Source organism: Pleurodeles waltl, chromosome 4_1 (genome assembly GCF_031143425.1).
Source record: "Pleurodeles waltl isolate 20211129_DDA chromosome 4_1, aPleWal1.hap1.20221129, whole genome shotgun sequence".
Taxonomy (NCBI): Eukaryota; Metazoa; Chordata; class Amphibia; order Caudata; family Salamandridae; genus Pleurodeles; species Pleurodeles waltl.
In genome coordinates this window covers 888,351,391-888,367,304 of record NC_090442.1, presented here as the reverse complement: position 1 = coordinate 888,367,304, position 15,914 = coordinate 888,351,391, and the positions used below count along the sequence as shown (strand labels likewise).

Sequence of the window (15,914 nt, the reverse complement as noted above, 5' to 3'; positions counted from 1 at the left end):
AAGCATGCACCACCAGAAACAAGCATCCTGGGACTGTTTTCAGGGTATCACCCTTCATCAGCCAGGCTAGCTTGAATCCAGCAGCATAATGAGCCCGGGAACCATGTCACATTCAAGCTAGCCTGGCTGATGAAGGGTGATATCCTAAAACCGGTCCCGGGATGCTTGTTTCGGGCCAGGGAGGACGTGGCCTGACAATTCGGGCTGGGCTGTTCCCAATGGGAACAGGGCCAAGACTGATTTGCATTTGGCTGGGTCCAAACTGGGGTGGCATGGTGTGCAAAAGAATTGATGGCTTAAGCCCAGTTCTGTGACTGGGGGTGAATGTTTGATTGGTTCTGCATTCTGTCCATCATTTGTGTTTGTTTGCCCTAAGTGTGCCGGGTATGTCGAGGCATCGGTCCTGGGCTCACTATGCCACTGGTTTCAAGCTAACCTAGCTGATGCAGGGTGATACCCTGAAACCGTTCCCAAGATGCTTGTTTCCAGTCCAGGGAGGGCCTGGCAGTTTGGGCTGGACAGTTCCCATGGGGAACAGGGTCAAAACTGATTTGCATATGGCTGGGTCCAAAGATCTGTGACTGGGGCGGAGGGGGGTGAATGTTTGATTGGTTTCTCATTCATTCCATTATTTGTGTTTGTTTACATTTCCAACTTAACCTGCTTTCAGTCCTGTGTCCAGTCAGTGTTGTGCTGTGGTCAACTTGGCCAGTTTAGCATCTTAAATTCTTTTTTTTTTTTTGTCATGAGGTTTCCAAATCTGGCTTGGCAGTTCAAATATTATGTAATGGAGGACACAGTCTTTCATCTTCCGTCAGGTGCTGTGCGGTTCTTTAAACTATAGTTTTAAAAGGTTTGTAGCCTATCTGATTCAAGTACATGTTTGAAAATATAATTCTTGAATCTGCTCTCAAACCTGAATGTACAGATAGCACTGAAATTGACCATTTCATCCTTGTCAGACATGTTCTGTCTTCAAAAAGCTCAAATTACCAAATCTATTTACATCAGTTTACAAAAAAGATTGAAGGTCGAGCAATTCCTCCCCTTCCTGTCAAGTTTAGTGTAATTTGAGTCGGCAGTTTTTCCCGTATGCACGATAAAAGATCCATTCTATTCTTATATTTGGAAAATATTAACTTTTGAAACCTAACCTTCCCCTTGTGACTTTGTTCTTCTGAGACCAATCATAGCAACATTTGGCCAAAGAATTCAAGGACAGACAGGCACTTCAAACGATTTCATATATATTCAGCAGTCAGGCACAGAGGTCTAGAAATATTTCCTATATCAGTTCATCTTAACCATGGCTGCAGATGAGCACTCACTTTCCACAATTGGGGACCCTTGGAACTGTTCGGTATCGACTAAATTATATTGCAAGAACAGTGACACATCTAACATGGAAAGGCAAATTTTTAATTTTTTGAGATGCCTTTTTCACAACAATCTAGATGCGTTTCATTATATTTCAACCTCTTTGTTACTTTTTGGAGCTCCATTAGATCAAATACAGATATTAATGGCCTTAGTGAGTAATCCATAGTCTATATTTGCTGCTTACATGTTAGGTAGCCTTGTATTAATTAAAATCAAGGCAGTTGGAAATAATATCGACCTAACTGATATAGTGTTGATTAGTTTTGACTACTCTACTTAGCAACTGGTCGAGTATTACATTAGACCGGTTGAAAAAACCCATTTACCACATGGTGGTCCTGTGCAGCTTCTAACAGTGTATCCGGCTGTGCTTTAGAGTAGATATTCAGTGTGGTCTAGCCTACATTTCTGCCGATTGCTGCCTTGGGTGCAAATATTCATAATAAAACCGTGCTTCTCACATTTTAATGATGTTTTTTTACTCCTCACAATATGCATACCAATCAATTTAGTGTCTGGCATTGCTCGAAGGCTTACCATCTTGAAAAGGAATTCTGTTGCTCACACAAAATAGTCTAAATTTATTAAAGTTGATCTTTACTATAGGCTTCGCTACGAATGACGGCAGTTGTTTCTTTAACTCTGATCGCTTGTGAGTTTCCCTCCCTCTGAGTACCTTATTTTGACAGTCCTACAGGGGAGAGATAAAACCCTCTGATATTTGTATTTAACATGCCTAGAACCATCGTTTCCCCTTTTATCATACAATACTTTTTATAACCTATTTGAAAAAAAGCTGATGATTATACCATTTCATTAAACCTTTGAATGTGTTTTTTATCCTATCAATGGCACCAACAAAAGGACAATGTTTTAATTATTCTACAGAGGACGAAGTTTGGTTAGAGCAAGACAACTGCAGTCTCCGTCTTTTCCCTCCTTTTATCTGACTACATCAAAGGCTTTGGACACTTGATGCGGCAGAATCGCAATTGCACCCTCTAGTCTTCCTTTCCAACATTTTGAGAGGATGACCACATTTCCATTACAAACTGTTACAGGGGTTCTTCAGTTCTGCAAGAGGAGGAGAGCACTTTTTTCGCTTTTCTTGTCTTCGGCCCAGAGTTTTTTCAAAGATGACAAAAGTGTTCAAGGTTCATCTGCATTTTCAGGCCTCTCCGGTTCAGCCTTTTTATGGGCAGTTCCCTCCTAAAAGTCAGCCTACCAGGTCACCTTATGCAGCAGCTTTGCTCTCCAGTCATTTTTCCACAAGTTAAGTTTCTCCATCAACTAAAACAAGTCTTTTCAGATATTATTGCAGCGACTGCAGTTAAGGAGCAGCCATCAACTCAGATTTGCTGCCGGCATATCATCCCCACAACAGAGTACAACAGATTGTATTGATCTCTGTGAATAATTTTGATGTCCTATATCCTCACCACCTGCTTGCAGATGGGACCCTTGCAATGGAATGTGTCTTCAGTTGAACCATTGTTATGGTTGACTGCAAACCTAACCCTTAAGAAATCCCTATTTCCGACTCGCAAATTATCATGTATCACATTTGCGAATCTGTAATAGCGATTTCTTAAAAATCGCAGATGCTATTACCGAATCGCAAATTGTGATACTGGCCCCATTCGCACCTATGGGCCCATATCTGCGTATTGTTTGCATTTCCAAAATTGCGATTTCTGAATCAGAAATCGCAATTTAGGAAATGCAAAACCCCAGGGTGCTGGGGGCCTAAGGCCCCCTCTGCTGCACCCCAGAAAATGTTTGGGGGACATGAAAGGTGCACACATGCCAAAAGGGCATGTGTGCTTTACATGTACAATTTAAAAAATGCATTTTAAATGCATTTTTAAATTTTGTACATGGTTGCCACCAAGTTCAACTTGGTGGTAATTGGCGATTCCTAAATGCCAACATCGCATTTAGGAATTGCTTCATACATGTGCTAAGGAATAGCAAATAAGGAATCCTTATTTGCGATTTCTAATTTAGAGAGTTGCAATTTGCGACTCTCTAAACAGGGTCGCAATTTTAAGGAATCGCTATTTTAGCGATTCCTTAAAATTGCGTTCAGAATGTATTTCATACATTCTGAAATGGCATTTTGCATTCGCAAACGGGCATTCGCACCGTTTGCAAATGCAAAATGCTTTCATACATCTGGCCCCAATTCTCCACCTACATAAGGTTAATCTGAGGGCAGTTTGATTGGCTTTAAAGACAGTTCTTCCAGAAGTGTAGGGAAAGCATGTCGGTGTATTAAATGACAACTATGTTATAAATCGGGTAAAGCTCGGGTATGCAAGATAATGGCTAAAAAGCTATGAGCATGTTACTGTGGGCAGTAGACAATGGGGGTAGTTTGTAAGTAGATCACCTGGTGTGTCTCAACTTTGTGAGGAACCTGCTGTCTCAGGGCCGAGAAGTTCATCCCGCTGTATCCTTTACCTCTGATTTAATTGATTCTGAAAGCCCTGGTAAAAATTAGCACAGCACAAAGCTAAATGTGATGTTGATTGCGCCAGACAGCACCAGGCGCTCCTAATGCATGAAAAGTTCATTTGTGCATAGTAATTGCTTCTTCATGTAGAAAACTTATTACACATCGTTAAGGGCTAGTTTTGTATAGTCTGAAAATCTTTATTCTATTAGCCTGGAACTTATGAGCTTAGCCCTGTCTGGGTATTTACTACAAACTGAAGTCATGGAGGTTCTCCAAGATATAAGGCCTTCCACAAAGGAAGTGAGGTCCAGCAGGTGGGCTGACCATGCTAGATACTGTAGTGTTAAATCACAGCATCCACTTCATGTTGCAATGGCAGATATGCAGCAGTTTGCCTTTTTGCTCACAGAGATTGGACAGAGCATGGGCACGGTGGGAGATTACTTTGCTGCAGCTCCTGCATGTGTAATTTCACCTGGCTCAAGGTTATTTATTCAATCCTTCAGTGGAGGCTAGATTCTTAGAACTGCAGAACAATATTCCATCTGTCCTCTGTGGTTTCTCTGTTGGACCTCTTCTTAGTACTGTCCTTCCTTGTGTGGCTGCTCACTGGCCCCATCTGAGAAATGTATGACTTAAGAAAATGTTTTAGTAGCCATGGCTTTAGCAAGAAAAATTACAGTGTGTTGGAAATTGGGTTACTGATTGAGGGGGCTGAAACCCTTCTCAAGCAGAAACCACAATCCCTGTCAGGGTGAAATACAAGCAAATCCCTAAATTAACCTGCGCTCAACCATGTGATAGCTCGCACAAAAAGCAGCCAGGCTTTACTTAGAGGCAATGTGTAAAGTATGTATGCAGCACTTCAAGAAGTATTAAAGTGAAACCATCAGCCAGGGAAAATCCAACACCAGTTTAGAAAAATAGAATGAAATGTAATAAACTATTTTTTACCAAAATGACAAAACTCCAATCCAATCAGAATTTGAGAAATGCAGTTTTAAATGTTTCAGGTAATTAAAGCATCTAAAAGCACAAAGCCCCACTTGTGGCTATCTGGTCGTTCGAAATGGAGTGAAAGTCAGAAGTTCTGGCCAACTGCAATGGAGCACAGGTTGGGATGCAGGGGCCTGGTTAGTCATCTAGAAAGTTACCTTCAAAGCCCCCATCTCCAAGACTTCAGTTCTTGGAGCAGGCTACGGGGGAGCAGACTGGATGTCACACAGTCGTTGCTGTAGTACAAAGATCCTGTTGGGTGTCTCGGACGGTTGTGGCTTGAGCCACTCATTGGCGTTCACCGCGAGAAGTCGATGTTGTAGCCTAAGGGGCAGATCACATGCTGCCAGGCATCAGTGGTTGCTCTGGTGTGAAGAGTTGACTTCACCAGAACTTCGTTTGGTGGGCAGCAAAATCTTGGCATGTACAGGCCTATTCGTGAACAGCCCAAAACTTCAGAAGAGCTTATCTGAGGCGACACTACGGGGCCAGCACCTGAGACTCACCACTTGGGGGTCAGAAACTCATTCCAGCAGGACTCAGGCAGGTCTGGTTTCAAGTCCAGACAGCAGGTCAGCTGGGCAGTTACAAGGTGCCTCTGGAGCTTGTCCTGTCTCTGTAGCTCAAAACAGCTGGCTGACCATTGAAGTCACTTCAGCCCAGGATAAAGAGTGCAGGTCCAGTTTTCCTTCTCAGCAAGCAGGCAGCAGAGTGGCAGTCCTTCTAACAACAAAGCAGCTCAGCATTCCTTCTGTAGTATCCACAGATCAAGATGTGTACTGACTACTTGGGTCTGAGTGTCCATTATTTATATGTGGTGCCTTCTTTCGAAGTAGGAGAGGTTTCTAGAGAATTCCTTTTGAAGTCCTTAAAGTTTCCTGCTTCCCTTACTGTGGCTCCTAGCTGGCTGCATGAATAATGCGGTTGTGACAATCCGTGTGAAGACAGGGCACAGCCTATTCAGTTTCAAGGGGGGCTGTGCCCCGCTCCTCTCAAACCCCACCCCCCATCCTGCCAGTTGATGGCCCATCCAGGCACATCTAAATCCTCTATTGTGTGGCTGTCTGTGAGGAATAAACAAAGTCCAGCTGTCATTTACTCCCTATAATGTGACCTAGGGTCAGCTTGCAGGCATCAAATAGGACAGGAAAAACCTGACCTTCTAAAAGTGACATTTTCAAATTTATAACTTAAAAATCATAGTAAAGTCAGATTTTAGTTGCAATTTCTCAGGCTCCAGACATGGATTGTTCACCTGTTCCCAATCAAATGTTATCACTTATTAAATGTAATCAGGCAACCCAATGTTATTGTATAGGAGAGGTAGGGCTTCTAGTAGTGAAAAACAAATTTGAGTTTTTCACTAACAGGAGATGTAAAATCTAAACGTACATGTCCTTTATTTTAAATACACTGTACCCTGCCCTGTAGGCTGTTTAGGGCCTACCCTGCGAGTGACTTATATGTATTAAAAAGAAAGGGTTAAGTCTGGCAAAGATTTGTTATGCCAGGCCGAAATGACAGTTTAAAACTGCACACACAGGCTGCTATAGCAGGCCTGAGACCTGTTTAAAAGGTCACTTAAGTGGGTGGCACCATCAGTGCTGCAGGCCCATTAGTAGCATTTAATTTACAGTCCCTTAGTGCATGTAGCACAACTTTACTATGGACTTACAAGTAAATTATATGTGCTAATTGGGTGTAAACCAATTATACCATGTTTAAAGGAGAAAGCACAAGCACTTTGCACAATTAACCACTGCTAACAGGTGCTAAAGTCCTAACAGCCCACCAAAACCAGTTCAGAGAACAGGAGGGTGAAGGCAAAACGTTTTGGGGTGACCCTGCAAAAAGGGCCAAGTTCAACACAGAGCTACAGGTGTCATTAGTTTCACTATTTACTGTGGTCCTTTAAGACAATGGCACTGTTCTTAAGCCCTCCTTTTTGCTGATGGTAATTTCCAATTTCATCTTTCTTGGGTGTTAATTTAACCAACATTATTTTCTTCCCTCAAACCTAAAAGGGGCAAGGAGAGGCCTACAAGGGCCCTTCTTTACCATATGAACAGAACAAAGAATTCAAGATTAGAATTTGACATTTTGTAGGCTATGAAGAATCCAAACCTGGTATAGCAGGTACAAAATAAACTTTTTGCTGGCAGTTATGGAGCCTCCAGTGGCCTCTGAGCACATTTTTCTAGGAGGAGAGCTTCCACTATGGCTCACCCTGGAAACTGTGTTTTCACAGGCTGCTTAAAGTAACAAAAGTAATGAATTTTATCAGTTTTTGCATGCACGTTACATTAGAATGTATGTATCTTCACAAAATGTATTCCTGATCGCTATTTAACACAAGCACACATTTGTCTCATTCACTCTTGGTGAGAAGAATTCGACCACTTTCATATTTCAGAGGACCTAAGGCTAATTCGCAATCCTTTCCCTTTTCAGATCAGTTCTTTGGTTACACTCCAACTTTTAACCTCCGTTGGCCATGACGATCAGCTCGATGGAGCCAAATATAAGTGCACGGTATCTCTCGACTTTATTAGAGCCGTTGCAAGGTAAGTTTTCTCAATATGTTTTTCAAATAGACTCCCTAAAGTGTAAGTGCTTACAACTACAGAGAATATAACTTGGGAAAATAGAACAATGGCTTCTGCACCTGCTTCAAATTTGTCTGTTTAAACAAAAAAATCTAAAAGGTCAACATTGGCGTTATTTAAAAAATAAAATATACAACTACTTTGAAAGAAAACACAATGTTGTGTAATAGATCCAATAGTTGTTCAGTGGCGTATTACCTTCGATGCTCCCATTATTTGATTTAGCACTAGATTGATCATTGCATTTACGTAGAAGTTCTGGCCCGCTGAATTCTGAAACTGGGTGGAATGAAGAGAGAAAGCAATGGCGGAATTTGAATCAAATAGTAAGATTCCCATTCCAAATATCAAAGAAGGAAAACACAACGCACACTTTTATTCATCAAAAAGTTTTTGAAACATATTTTCCTGGTATTTTCTTTTATCCTTATGACAATGGTACGGGTTTGCCAGGCATTTCTATTAAATGCATTGGTTTCTTATCAAGCTAGGATATAACTACTCCTTAATTGCATTAATACAGTGTTTTTCTGAATATGCGTACACGTTTCCTCCCACCCATGGTAGTGTACTCATTTCATTTCCCTTTCCCACTACCCCTACTGGCACGGGTGTGACTGCAACCTGCTCTGCCTCTCTCAGTAATTAGTTACATCTCATGCAAGGCGGCTGACCAGAACATCCGTTGTTGGGGTGTCCTTTGACAGGGCCAAGTTTAGGACTTCGGATTCGCCCATGTGGTGTCATCTGTACAGTTGTGAGATGAGCAACATGCTTCTGGTGCACAGTTTAAAGCTTAAATGACCTGTGGGAGGATGCGTTATTTAAATGGAGGTTCCTAGGTATCTCAAGGACCTTGCAATCCACGCAGGACATTAAAAGTCCAGGGGGATGCAGACATGTTAGGATTGCGTAGGTGGTGAGTTCATAGTCACCGAATGTGCACCACTGACCTCTTCCCTCTGTACTATATGGTATCCTGTGCTTTCGTCTTTTCAGTCTGTTTTGGCAGTCCATTCTAGACACTCTGCTTGTTAACCTTCCTTTAGCTGAGGCTAAATCTCATGATTGTGGGCAAGTTTGACTACTCTCTTTACAGTACATGCTTCCAGGCATTTTAAAAGTGTAGTTTTACCCAAACATCCTGATCTCCATTTACAAGTGGGCACTAGTGGGTGATCCCCCTACTTCTGAAAGCATTGACAGTGAGACGGAGGCCCCAAAAATGTGATGATAGAAAGGGATCTTTGTGATGGCGCTATCTCATTTTCAGCAGTAACTAGACCATTGTCACAGAGTACCCTTACCTGGACTCTGGAATATTGAAATTAGTCCAGCTTGATTGGCATCCAAAGAGCATCAGTTTTCTGCGGAAGGGAAATCGAAGTTGAGGTTTTTTCGTTTTGGATGTCCGAAAACATGTTTGTAATTTATAACTTTTGTGGTGGATTCTCGTTGCCTAGGTTGTGACCCACTTAAGTGCCTCTTTTTTGCACACAAGGCTCCATATGAGTTTCCAAGGAGCATCCATGATACCTGTATATTTTTTGCCGTCTGGCCCCCAAGTTAAGAACCATGTATGCCATTTTTGTGGTTTAATCATGCACCTGTAACACATAACTTGGTAATTAAATTGTCAACAGTTGCGTCATCACCATGCAATCAACGTTGTCGTTAGCAAACATCGCTGTGATCTAATTATTCACAGATTATTACTATTTAAATTGTAGTTCGCAAAACTGTTCTAAGCATCTTTGCCCTGAAGGCAGTCTTGTTTCATAATCTGTGAGACTGAAACGCAAAACAGCATCTATTCACCCATAATCACAACTACTGTCCAATGGACTGCTAAAAACTTTACATGCAGAGTAGATCAGCATTTACATGTCCTTCCTTTCCAGCGAATAAATTTAAGCGGCTATTTTACGTCTGACGTGCTGCAAGCTAGACATGCAAACGCCAATATGTCTGGATAATTTATGAATAATTTACTGAAGTGACACAATGTGTTTCTCTATTTATTCTTGGCAGTAAACATTTGATCCGCGTAAGCCTTCTGGAAAAATTAATTTTCTGTTGTAGTAAATTGCCTTCTATGGATAGATATATGACTGGTAGCCTGGTAGAATGTGGTTGACACCATTGACAGAGTTTAAAAAAAAAAAAAAAAACAACAAGCAAGTTGGAAGTTCTGTATTTCCTTTCAGACTTCATACTCAAGCTCCCAATGAGTGATAGGGTCGTTCTTATGTGTTTGCATAAAATTGCTTAAGACCACCTTTTGCCTCCAGAAATTGCTACTACTGGTTTGGTTTTACTTCTGTCATAATTTTCATATTTCGTTTTTGTAAATAAATTGTACATGTTTAAAGATATAGTTCTGAATGTACAGAGACCTTTACAGGATGTTACTACTATGCGTAGTACTGTATTTGATTTACAAAACCTTTAGCCTCTGACTAAACTGCTGAACCACGCTACCACTCAGAGAATCCCAAAGAGGAATGCTTGACACTCAGTGAGAAATGCCTTGGTGCACAAGACCGGAGAATACCGGTGGCAAATGGCACTTGTAGCAATTTGGGTTACTGGTTGTGGGGGTGAAACCCTACTCAAGCAGCAACTACAGTTCTGGTCAGGATGAAACAAAAACCCCAAATTAACCTGTGCTCAGCCCTCTGGTTGCTTCGTAAAGAGCGGTCAGGGCTAACTTAGAGGCAATGTGTTAAGTATTTATGCAGCACATAAATAACAATAAAGTGAAAACAATAGAAGAAAATCCAACATGAACGTAGGAAAAAAAAAAAGTCACAAAAACCAATCTGTGGAACTGGAAATGTGCAATTTAAAAAATTTAGGTAAAAAATTGTGCTTAAAAACACCAGCGTCCGCTGTAGTTATTTGGTCGTGCTGGACTCAGATAAAGTCACAGGTTCAGGCTGACAACGATGGAGCGCTGGCTGGGTACAGGGACCAAGTTAGACCCGTTGAACAAAGTATCTTAAATCCTGGTTACAAAGCATTGCAAAGTCCCATGTCGAGGACTGTTGTGCTGCTGCAGTTCTGAGGGCCTGTGATGCAAATTCCTGTGTAGATGATGTTCTGCAGAAGTTCTGAGGAGCTGCAGTGCTGCAAGGTCCTGTGTTGGGGATTTGTTACACAGTGGTGGTTTCAATGCGGATATGCGAGGTGATTAGTCATGCTGCGTCAGTTCTGCTAGGACCAAAGCTGGGCTGGCAGAGCACCTTCAACCCTCATCCAAGGGTCCACGACTGGGGTGGAACCACTTGGGGAGTTAAGTCTCACAGCAGGCAGAGTACATGTGCAGGGTGCAAGGTAACTGGTGCCTTTTCTGTTCCTGAAGCTCTGATTAGGAGATCAGCCAACTAGCCCTTAGTCCTGGGTTCAAGATGCAAGACCAGTCCTTCTCACACAGGCAGCAGGAGAGCAGTCGTTCTTGCAACAGAGCATTACAGCAGTCCAGAGTTTTTCATTGGTACAGATGTGTACTGAACAGTTGGTTCTGATGATCCATTACTTATATCGGTTGCACACTTGGAAGTGGAAGAAGCTTCTAGAGTCCTCCATCCACAGAGGTGTCTGGAATTTCCTATCTTCCTGCCCTGGCCCCATTTTGTCTGGGGCACGAAAGATTAGTGTGAAAACCTTTGTGAGTATGCTGAGGCAGAGTCTTTGTGATGTGCAAGTAAAGCTCTGCTCCCTCATCAAGTCAGAGATGGCCCATTCTGTCCACACCATTTTCCTTTTGTCTCACTGTGTGGGAGTAATACACAATCTGACTTTACCATTAAAGAGTTTTCATTTACAATTCTTCACACACCAACTTGACATTCATACCTTCTCCCATTTAAAAGTTATCACTATTAAATGCAATAAGGTAACCCAATGTTAGTTATCCTATGGGAGATGTATGCCTTGTAGTAGTGACAAACGCATTCCAGAGATTTTCACTACCAGGATGTGTACAAGTTAAAAATAAATGCCCAACTTTTTAACTAAAGTGCATTCTTCTCTATGGACTGTAGGGTTTACCCATGTGGTTACTTTATATGTATTAGTAGGGAATGTTTAGGTCGGGAAAAGGTTTATTTTCCCAGGTCAAAATGACAGTTTTGAATTGCACGCACATGCTGCAATGGCAGGCCTGAAACATGACAAGGCCCTTCACAATCAATGACCAGTATTGTATACATCAACCACTGCCTGAGCTTCCACCAACCCTCCAGACACTTGCGCTCTGCTTCCTGCTCCCTCACACACCCGCCAAAGCAGCAGTGGAGGACACTTCTCCTATCTTAAGGCGAAATCCTGAAACGATCTTCCTCTTCACCTACGGACCTCATCCTCTCTTCTGGAATTTAGGCAAAGACTTGAGGCCTGTTCATTCAACTGAACCCCTTAGCAGCAATGTTCTCCGCACCTGGATACCCTTACGGGTGATTAGCCGTGCTCTATAAATACTGTTTCATTGTTTCATTTCATTTAGCAGACTACTTAATTGGGTGGCACAATCAGTGCTGCAGACCCACTAGTAACATTTAAATTATAGGCCCTGGGTACATGTAGTACCACTTTACTAAGGACTTACATTTAAATTAAATGTGCCAGTTGGGTGTAAGCTAATGTCACCATGTTTAAAGGAGAGAGCACAAGCATTTTAGTACTGGCTAGCAGTGGTAAAGTGCACAGAGGTACAGGTGGCAGAGTCCTAAACGCCAACAAAAACGGGTTCAGACACAGAAGGGTGAAGGCAATAAGTTTGGGGATGACCCTACAGTGAGGGCCAAGTCGAACAGCACCAGGTCACTGACCAAGTGCCACTCACCGACTGTCCCATCACAGGAAAAACTACTGAATGTATTACACCGGTACATTTGGCTCCTTACTTTTCAGCAGAGCTGTGAAATGCTTCTCTTCAGACATCTTTAAAAACTCTGCGTTGTGCACTTTCTGCAAACATCTTCAAACTAATTTGATTGTAAGTATGGTCCCACCCCCCAATCCCAGTTTTGCATTAAGTACTTTAAGACCTCTTAGTTTCACTTTATTCAATGGGTGTTTAATTAGACTAGATCATCTCTTTGCCTGCAGTATGGTCCATTGTCCATTGTATTTGGCACTGCTGGAAGAGCAAGCCGATTGATTTGCACTCAGCAGTGAATAACTTTGTCCTTTTGTACATTTTGGTATGTAAGTTCTCAGCATGGTGTTGTGTTCTGGGGTAGTTCTTTAGTTCAGTGTTTAAAGCATGTTAATCCTTCAACGTATTGATCTTTGGTCGTAGATAAGTCAGAACTGTTATTTATTTGGTTGCCTAGAAGCGCTTTTATGTACCATATTTTACACTGCATCCAAAAGAAATCCCTCGCTTGTTGTATGGTCAATATGCTGCAAGTCTGGGATCCCAACATTGAATCTGCCCTACTATCAAAATGTACATCAAATATTATATGTCTCATGAAAATATTTTTTTACATTTTGGATATGTGTGGCGTGATTATAGCTCAGTTAGACATACTGCCCAAAAACCTACATTGGCTACTCGAAGGCCAGATGTCATACAGATTATGTACTTTTCTATTTAATTCGTAAATGTGTTGTGACGTGTGTTATCTGTTAGCCAAACAACAATATCGGTCAACATATCCGATCTGTAATATTACAAAACCTATACCTGTGCCAAATACCGCTTCTTAAGAAGGGGATTAGATGTCTGATGAGCACAGATTTACTCAATCAGCTACTAGAGCAGGTGTTTTCCCCACACTCTTCTGTTTTATTCCAGGGAATTGTTAAAAATGTGATCACTGTTTTGGGAGAAGGGTCGAGTGTCATCCGTTAAGACTTAATACATGTGGCTGTCGCTCAAGCGGTCTCCTGGGCTTCATTGATTACCTCTCAAAAAATGACTTTCTTGAAAATTATGTTGTAGGATGTCACACAAGCGGACCTAAACACGAGTTGATGTAAATGGGGTAGCACCCGGGTTCCTGTCTACCAACAGGAACCCGGTTACAATTGCTTTTTGGAAGAACCCTAAGCTCACTTCACTGGAGAGGAGACGAGCGATTTGTGATGCAGACCCCTTAGATGTGGAATAATGACCTCTCTAGAAAGCCCTATAGGCAGCGCTAACCTACTTTTGGAAAGATCTAGAAATGTAACCGTGTAATCTGCAACTTTTCTCTACCGTTCCGCTTTATTTTCCCTGGTTTCTTGTGGTACGCCCTGTGCCTGATGTTAAGTTTGGCAATTTCATGGAGCGGTGCCTTTTAAATAGACGAAATAGAATGAAATGAAAATTCACATTTCTATAAAATTATTTTTGAAATTATATTTAGCGCACGTTGGTAAAAAGAATACTCTTAAAGTTAATTATAGCAAAATATGGAATTGTGCAGCTCAGATGCACCAGATTGCTCATGCCGCCAGCTTCACAGAATGGAGTTGATTTTGTTTGCTATAGTTGCCCAACTGTCTAATGCTATTTATAGTGTGCATGTGCGCTTTTCTTTCTGTTCTGTTGTCGTGATTCACTTTCTGGCATATGCATGTGTAGGAGTTTGAAGCTTGGATGACTTTGCAAACTCACTGCATTCCTCCTTTTATTTTAGGACTGTGAACTTCGACATAATTAAGTACCTATATGATTTCTTGTGAAGGCACATTCCGAAGCCATATGGACAGAGGGACCTTGACTGGGCAAAGCTGTGTGCATCCATCGACGTGGCTGTCCAGGCACCGCAGCGTTGTGACTCTTACGAACTTGACCAAACAGGTGCTCGCCCAGCATGGCATCCGATGCAAGTGTTCGAACTGGCTTGGGTGGATCCGATCCGAGCACTCCTTTCCAGGGATCCCGGAGTACTTGGATGCGATGTGTTAATTATAAACAGCGGGGTCTGAGCACAATCTGTTCCATTCTTAATGAGCTTACCCTAGCACTTGAGTCGCCTGAAAGCCATTTACTTGGGAGTGTGTTGCGCCACGACCTGTCCCCCGCGCTTTGAACATGGCAGCGGCGCGCGTATGACTGGCCGGGCTCCACTTCTGTGGTCCACGGGAGTCCCTGCATTTGCTGCCAGAGACTTCTCATACAGTTACATTTAGAAAATATTAAACCATAGAGCATACTTAAAATGTGTCCGGTTTGTACTGATGAGTGCATCGAAAACGTTCGGGACGTGTAATGATGTAACTATCCGCACGTTCATTCATGTTTAGCCATGTGTAATACATTCTTTTCATGCGCTGATGGGTGCCACGGGCACCCTTTCCATAGCACAATGTATAACTGGCCTTGCTTTTTTCCCAGTTAACGAATACTTGTTTTTATCAAACTGTCCAGCGTGAACAACGGAGTTGAGCTTTCCGCTTTGGCTCAGAGGTGTATAGTTTTGTGCATGCCTTCTAACCATGCAACGTGAAACGAAGAGCATCAAGACCAAGGAGAAAAACAGTTGGCAGAGGTTCAAGGATCCGACACTACTAAGGAATTCCATCGTTTGCAATATTTTAGAAAACGTTTTTATAATGACTGTTTAGTAGTATTTTTAAAATTGTACATTAGTTCAGTCTTAAGTTGTCGCATTTACATTCAGTGTGCTTCAAGACATTTAATGGGTGATCCGAGGCACAAGTTATGCAGTTAGCATGGTGTGAGGAAATGGGGTGTATTATATGGTGTGGTTGTGTGACCTCACTGTGTGATACTTACCAACCCCTTTAGGTCCAGTAGGTTTAGTCTGTAAAACCATCAACTCAACTCTAGGTAGCTGTAGCCCTGAGCAGCAAGGCTTAGACAGAGGAAGAAGTCCAAAGCATTTAAACAGCACCAAAACAATTACAGACGGAGTCGACACAAGAAATCAGACACCAATTTATAAAAAGAAATTGCATACTTATAAGAATGTAGACACAATAACCAGAAAAGATTCACCATAGGGTTCTGAAGATAAGCATTTTATAAGCAGTAATAAAACTAGAAATTTCACTTAACCATGAACAAGCCTACAAGTCAACAAATTGGATACTTGAAAAACATTTTCAAAGAAAACTTAGGTAAGTGTCAACACAGTCGGTTGGAAGTATTTGGAGGCCACTAACTCCACCAGGGAGCTAGTCACAGGGACCAGCAAGGGCCTCAAGAACAGTTTCCTCCAGCAGATATGCATTGCAGTGGATTCCTATGGAGTGGTCCTGAAGCAAGGGGCGAAGGAAGCTGAAGGTGCTCAAAGGATGCTTCGGATGCAACGCAGTGGACAGGGATTCTTCGATCCACAGCGATGGTGAGTGGGTGCTGATTGCAGGGTTGACATCTCAAGAAGTCCTTTATGGTCTGGCCGAAGTCCAGTTGCCACTGAAATACCACAGGCCCATCCTTCCTGGGTTGATAACTCTCCTTCTGAGGGTCTCAGCAACTCTCTGGTGGCAATGTTTGATTCAGCAAACTC

At 42.2% G+C, this 15,914-nt stretch overlaps 1 protein-coding gene across 1 annotated transcript in view; it reads left to right on the top strand.

Annotated features, from left to right (window-relative positions):
* The window catches only part of ORC5 (origin recognition complex subunit 5), a 322,089-nt gene extending 307,488 nt beyond the window's left edge, over positions 1-14,601 (top strand). Inside the window, exons 13-14 of the mRNA XM_069229642.1 lie at positions 7,286-7,398; positions 14,076-14,601. Of these exons, the coding sequence (XP_069085743.1) occupies positions 7,286-7,398; positions 14,076-14,121 (159 nt within the window). The 3' untranslated portion in view covers positions 14,122-14,601. The remainder of the gene's footprint in view (positions 1-7,285; positions 7,399-14,075) is intronic.
* Positions 14,602-15,914: the final 1,313 nt, after the last annotated feature.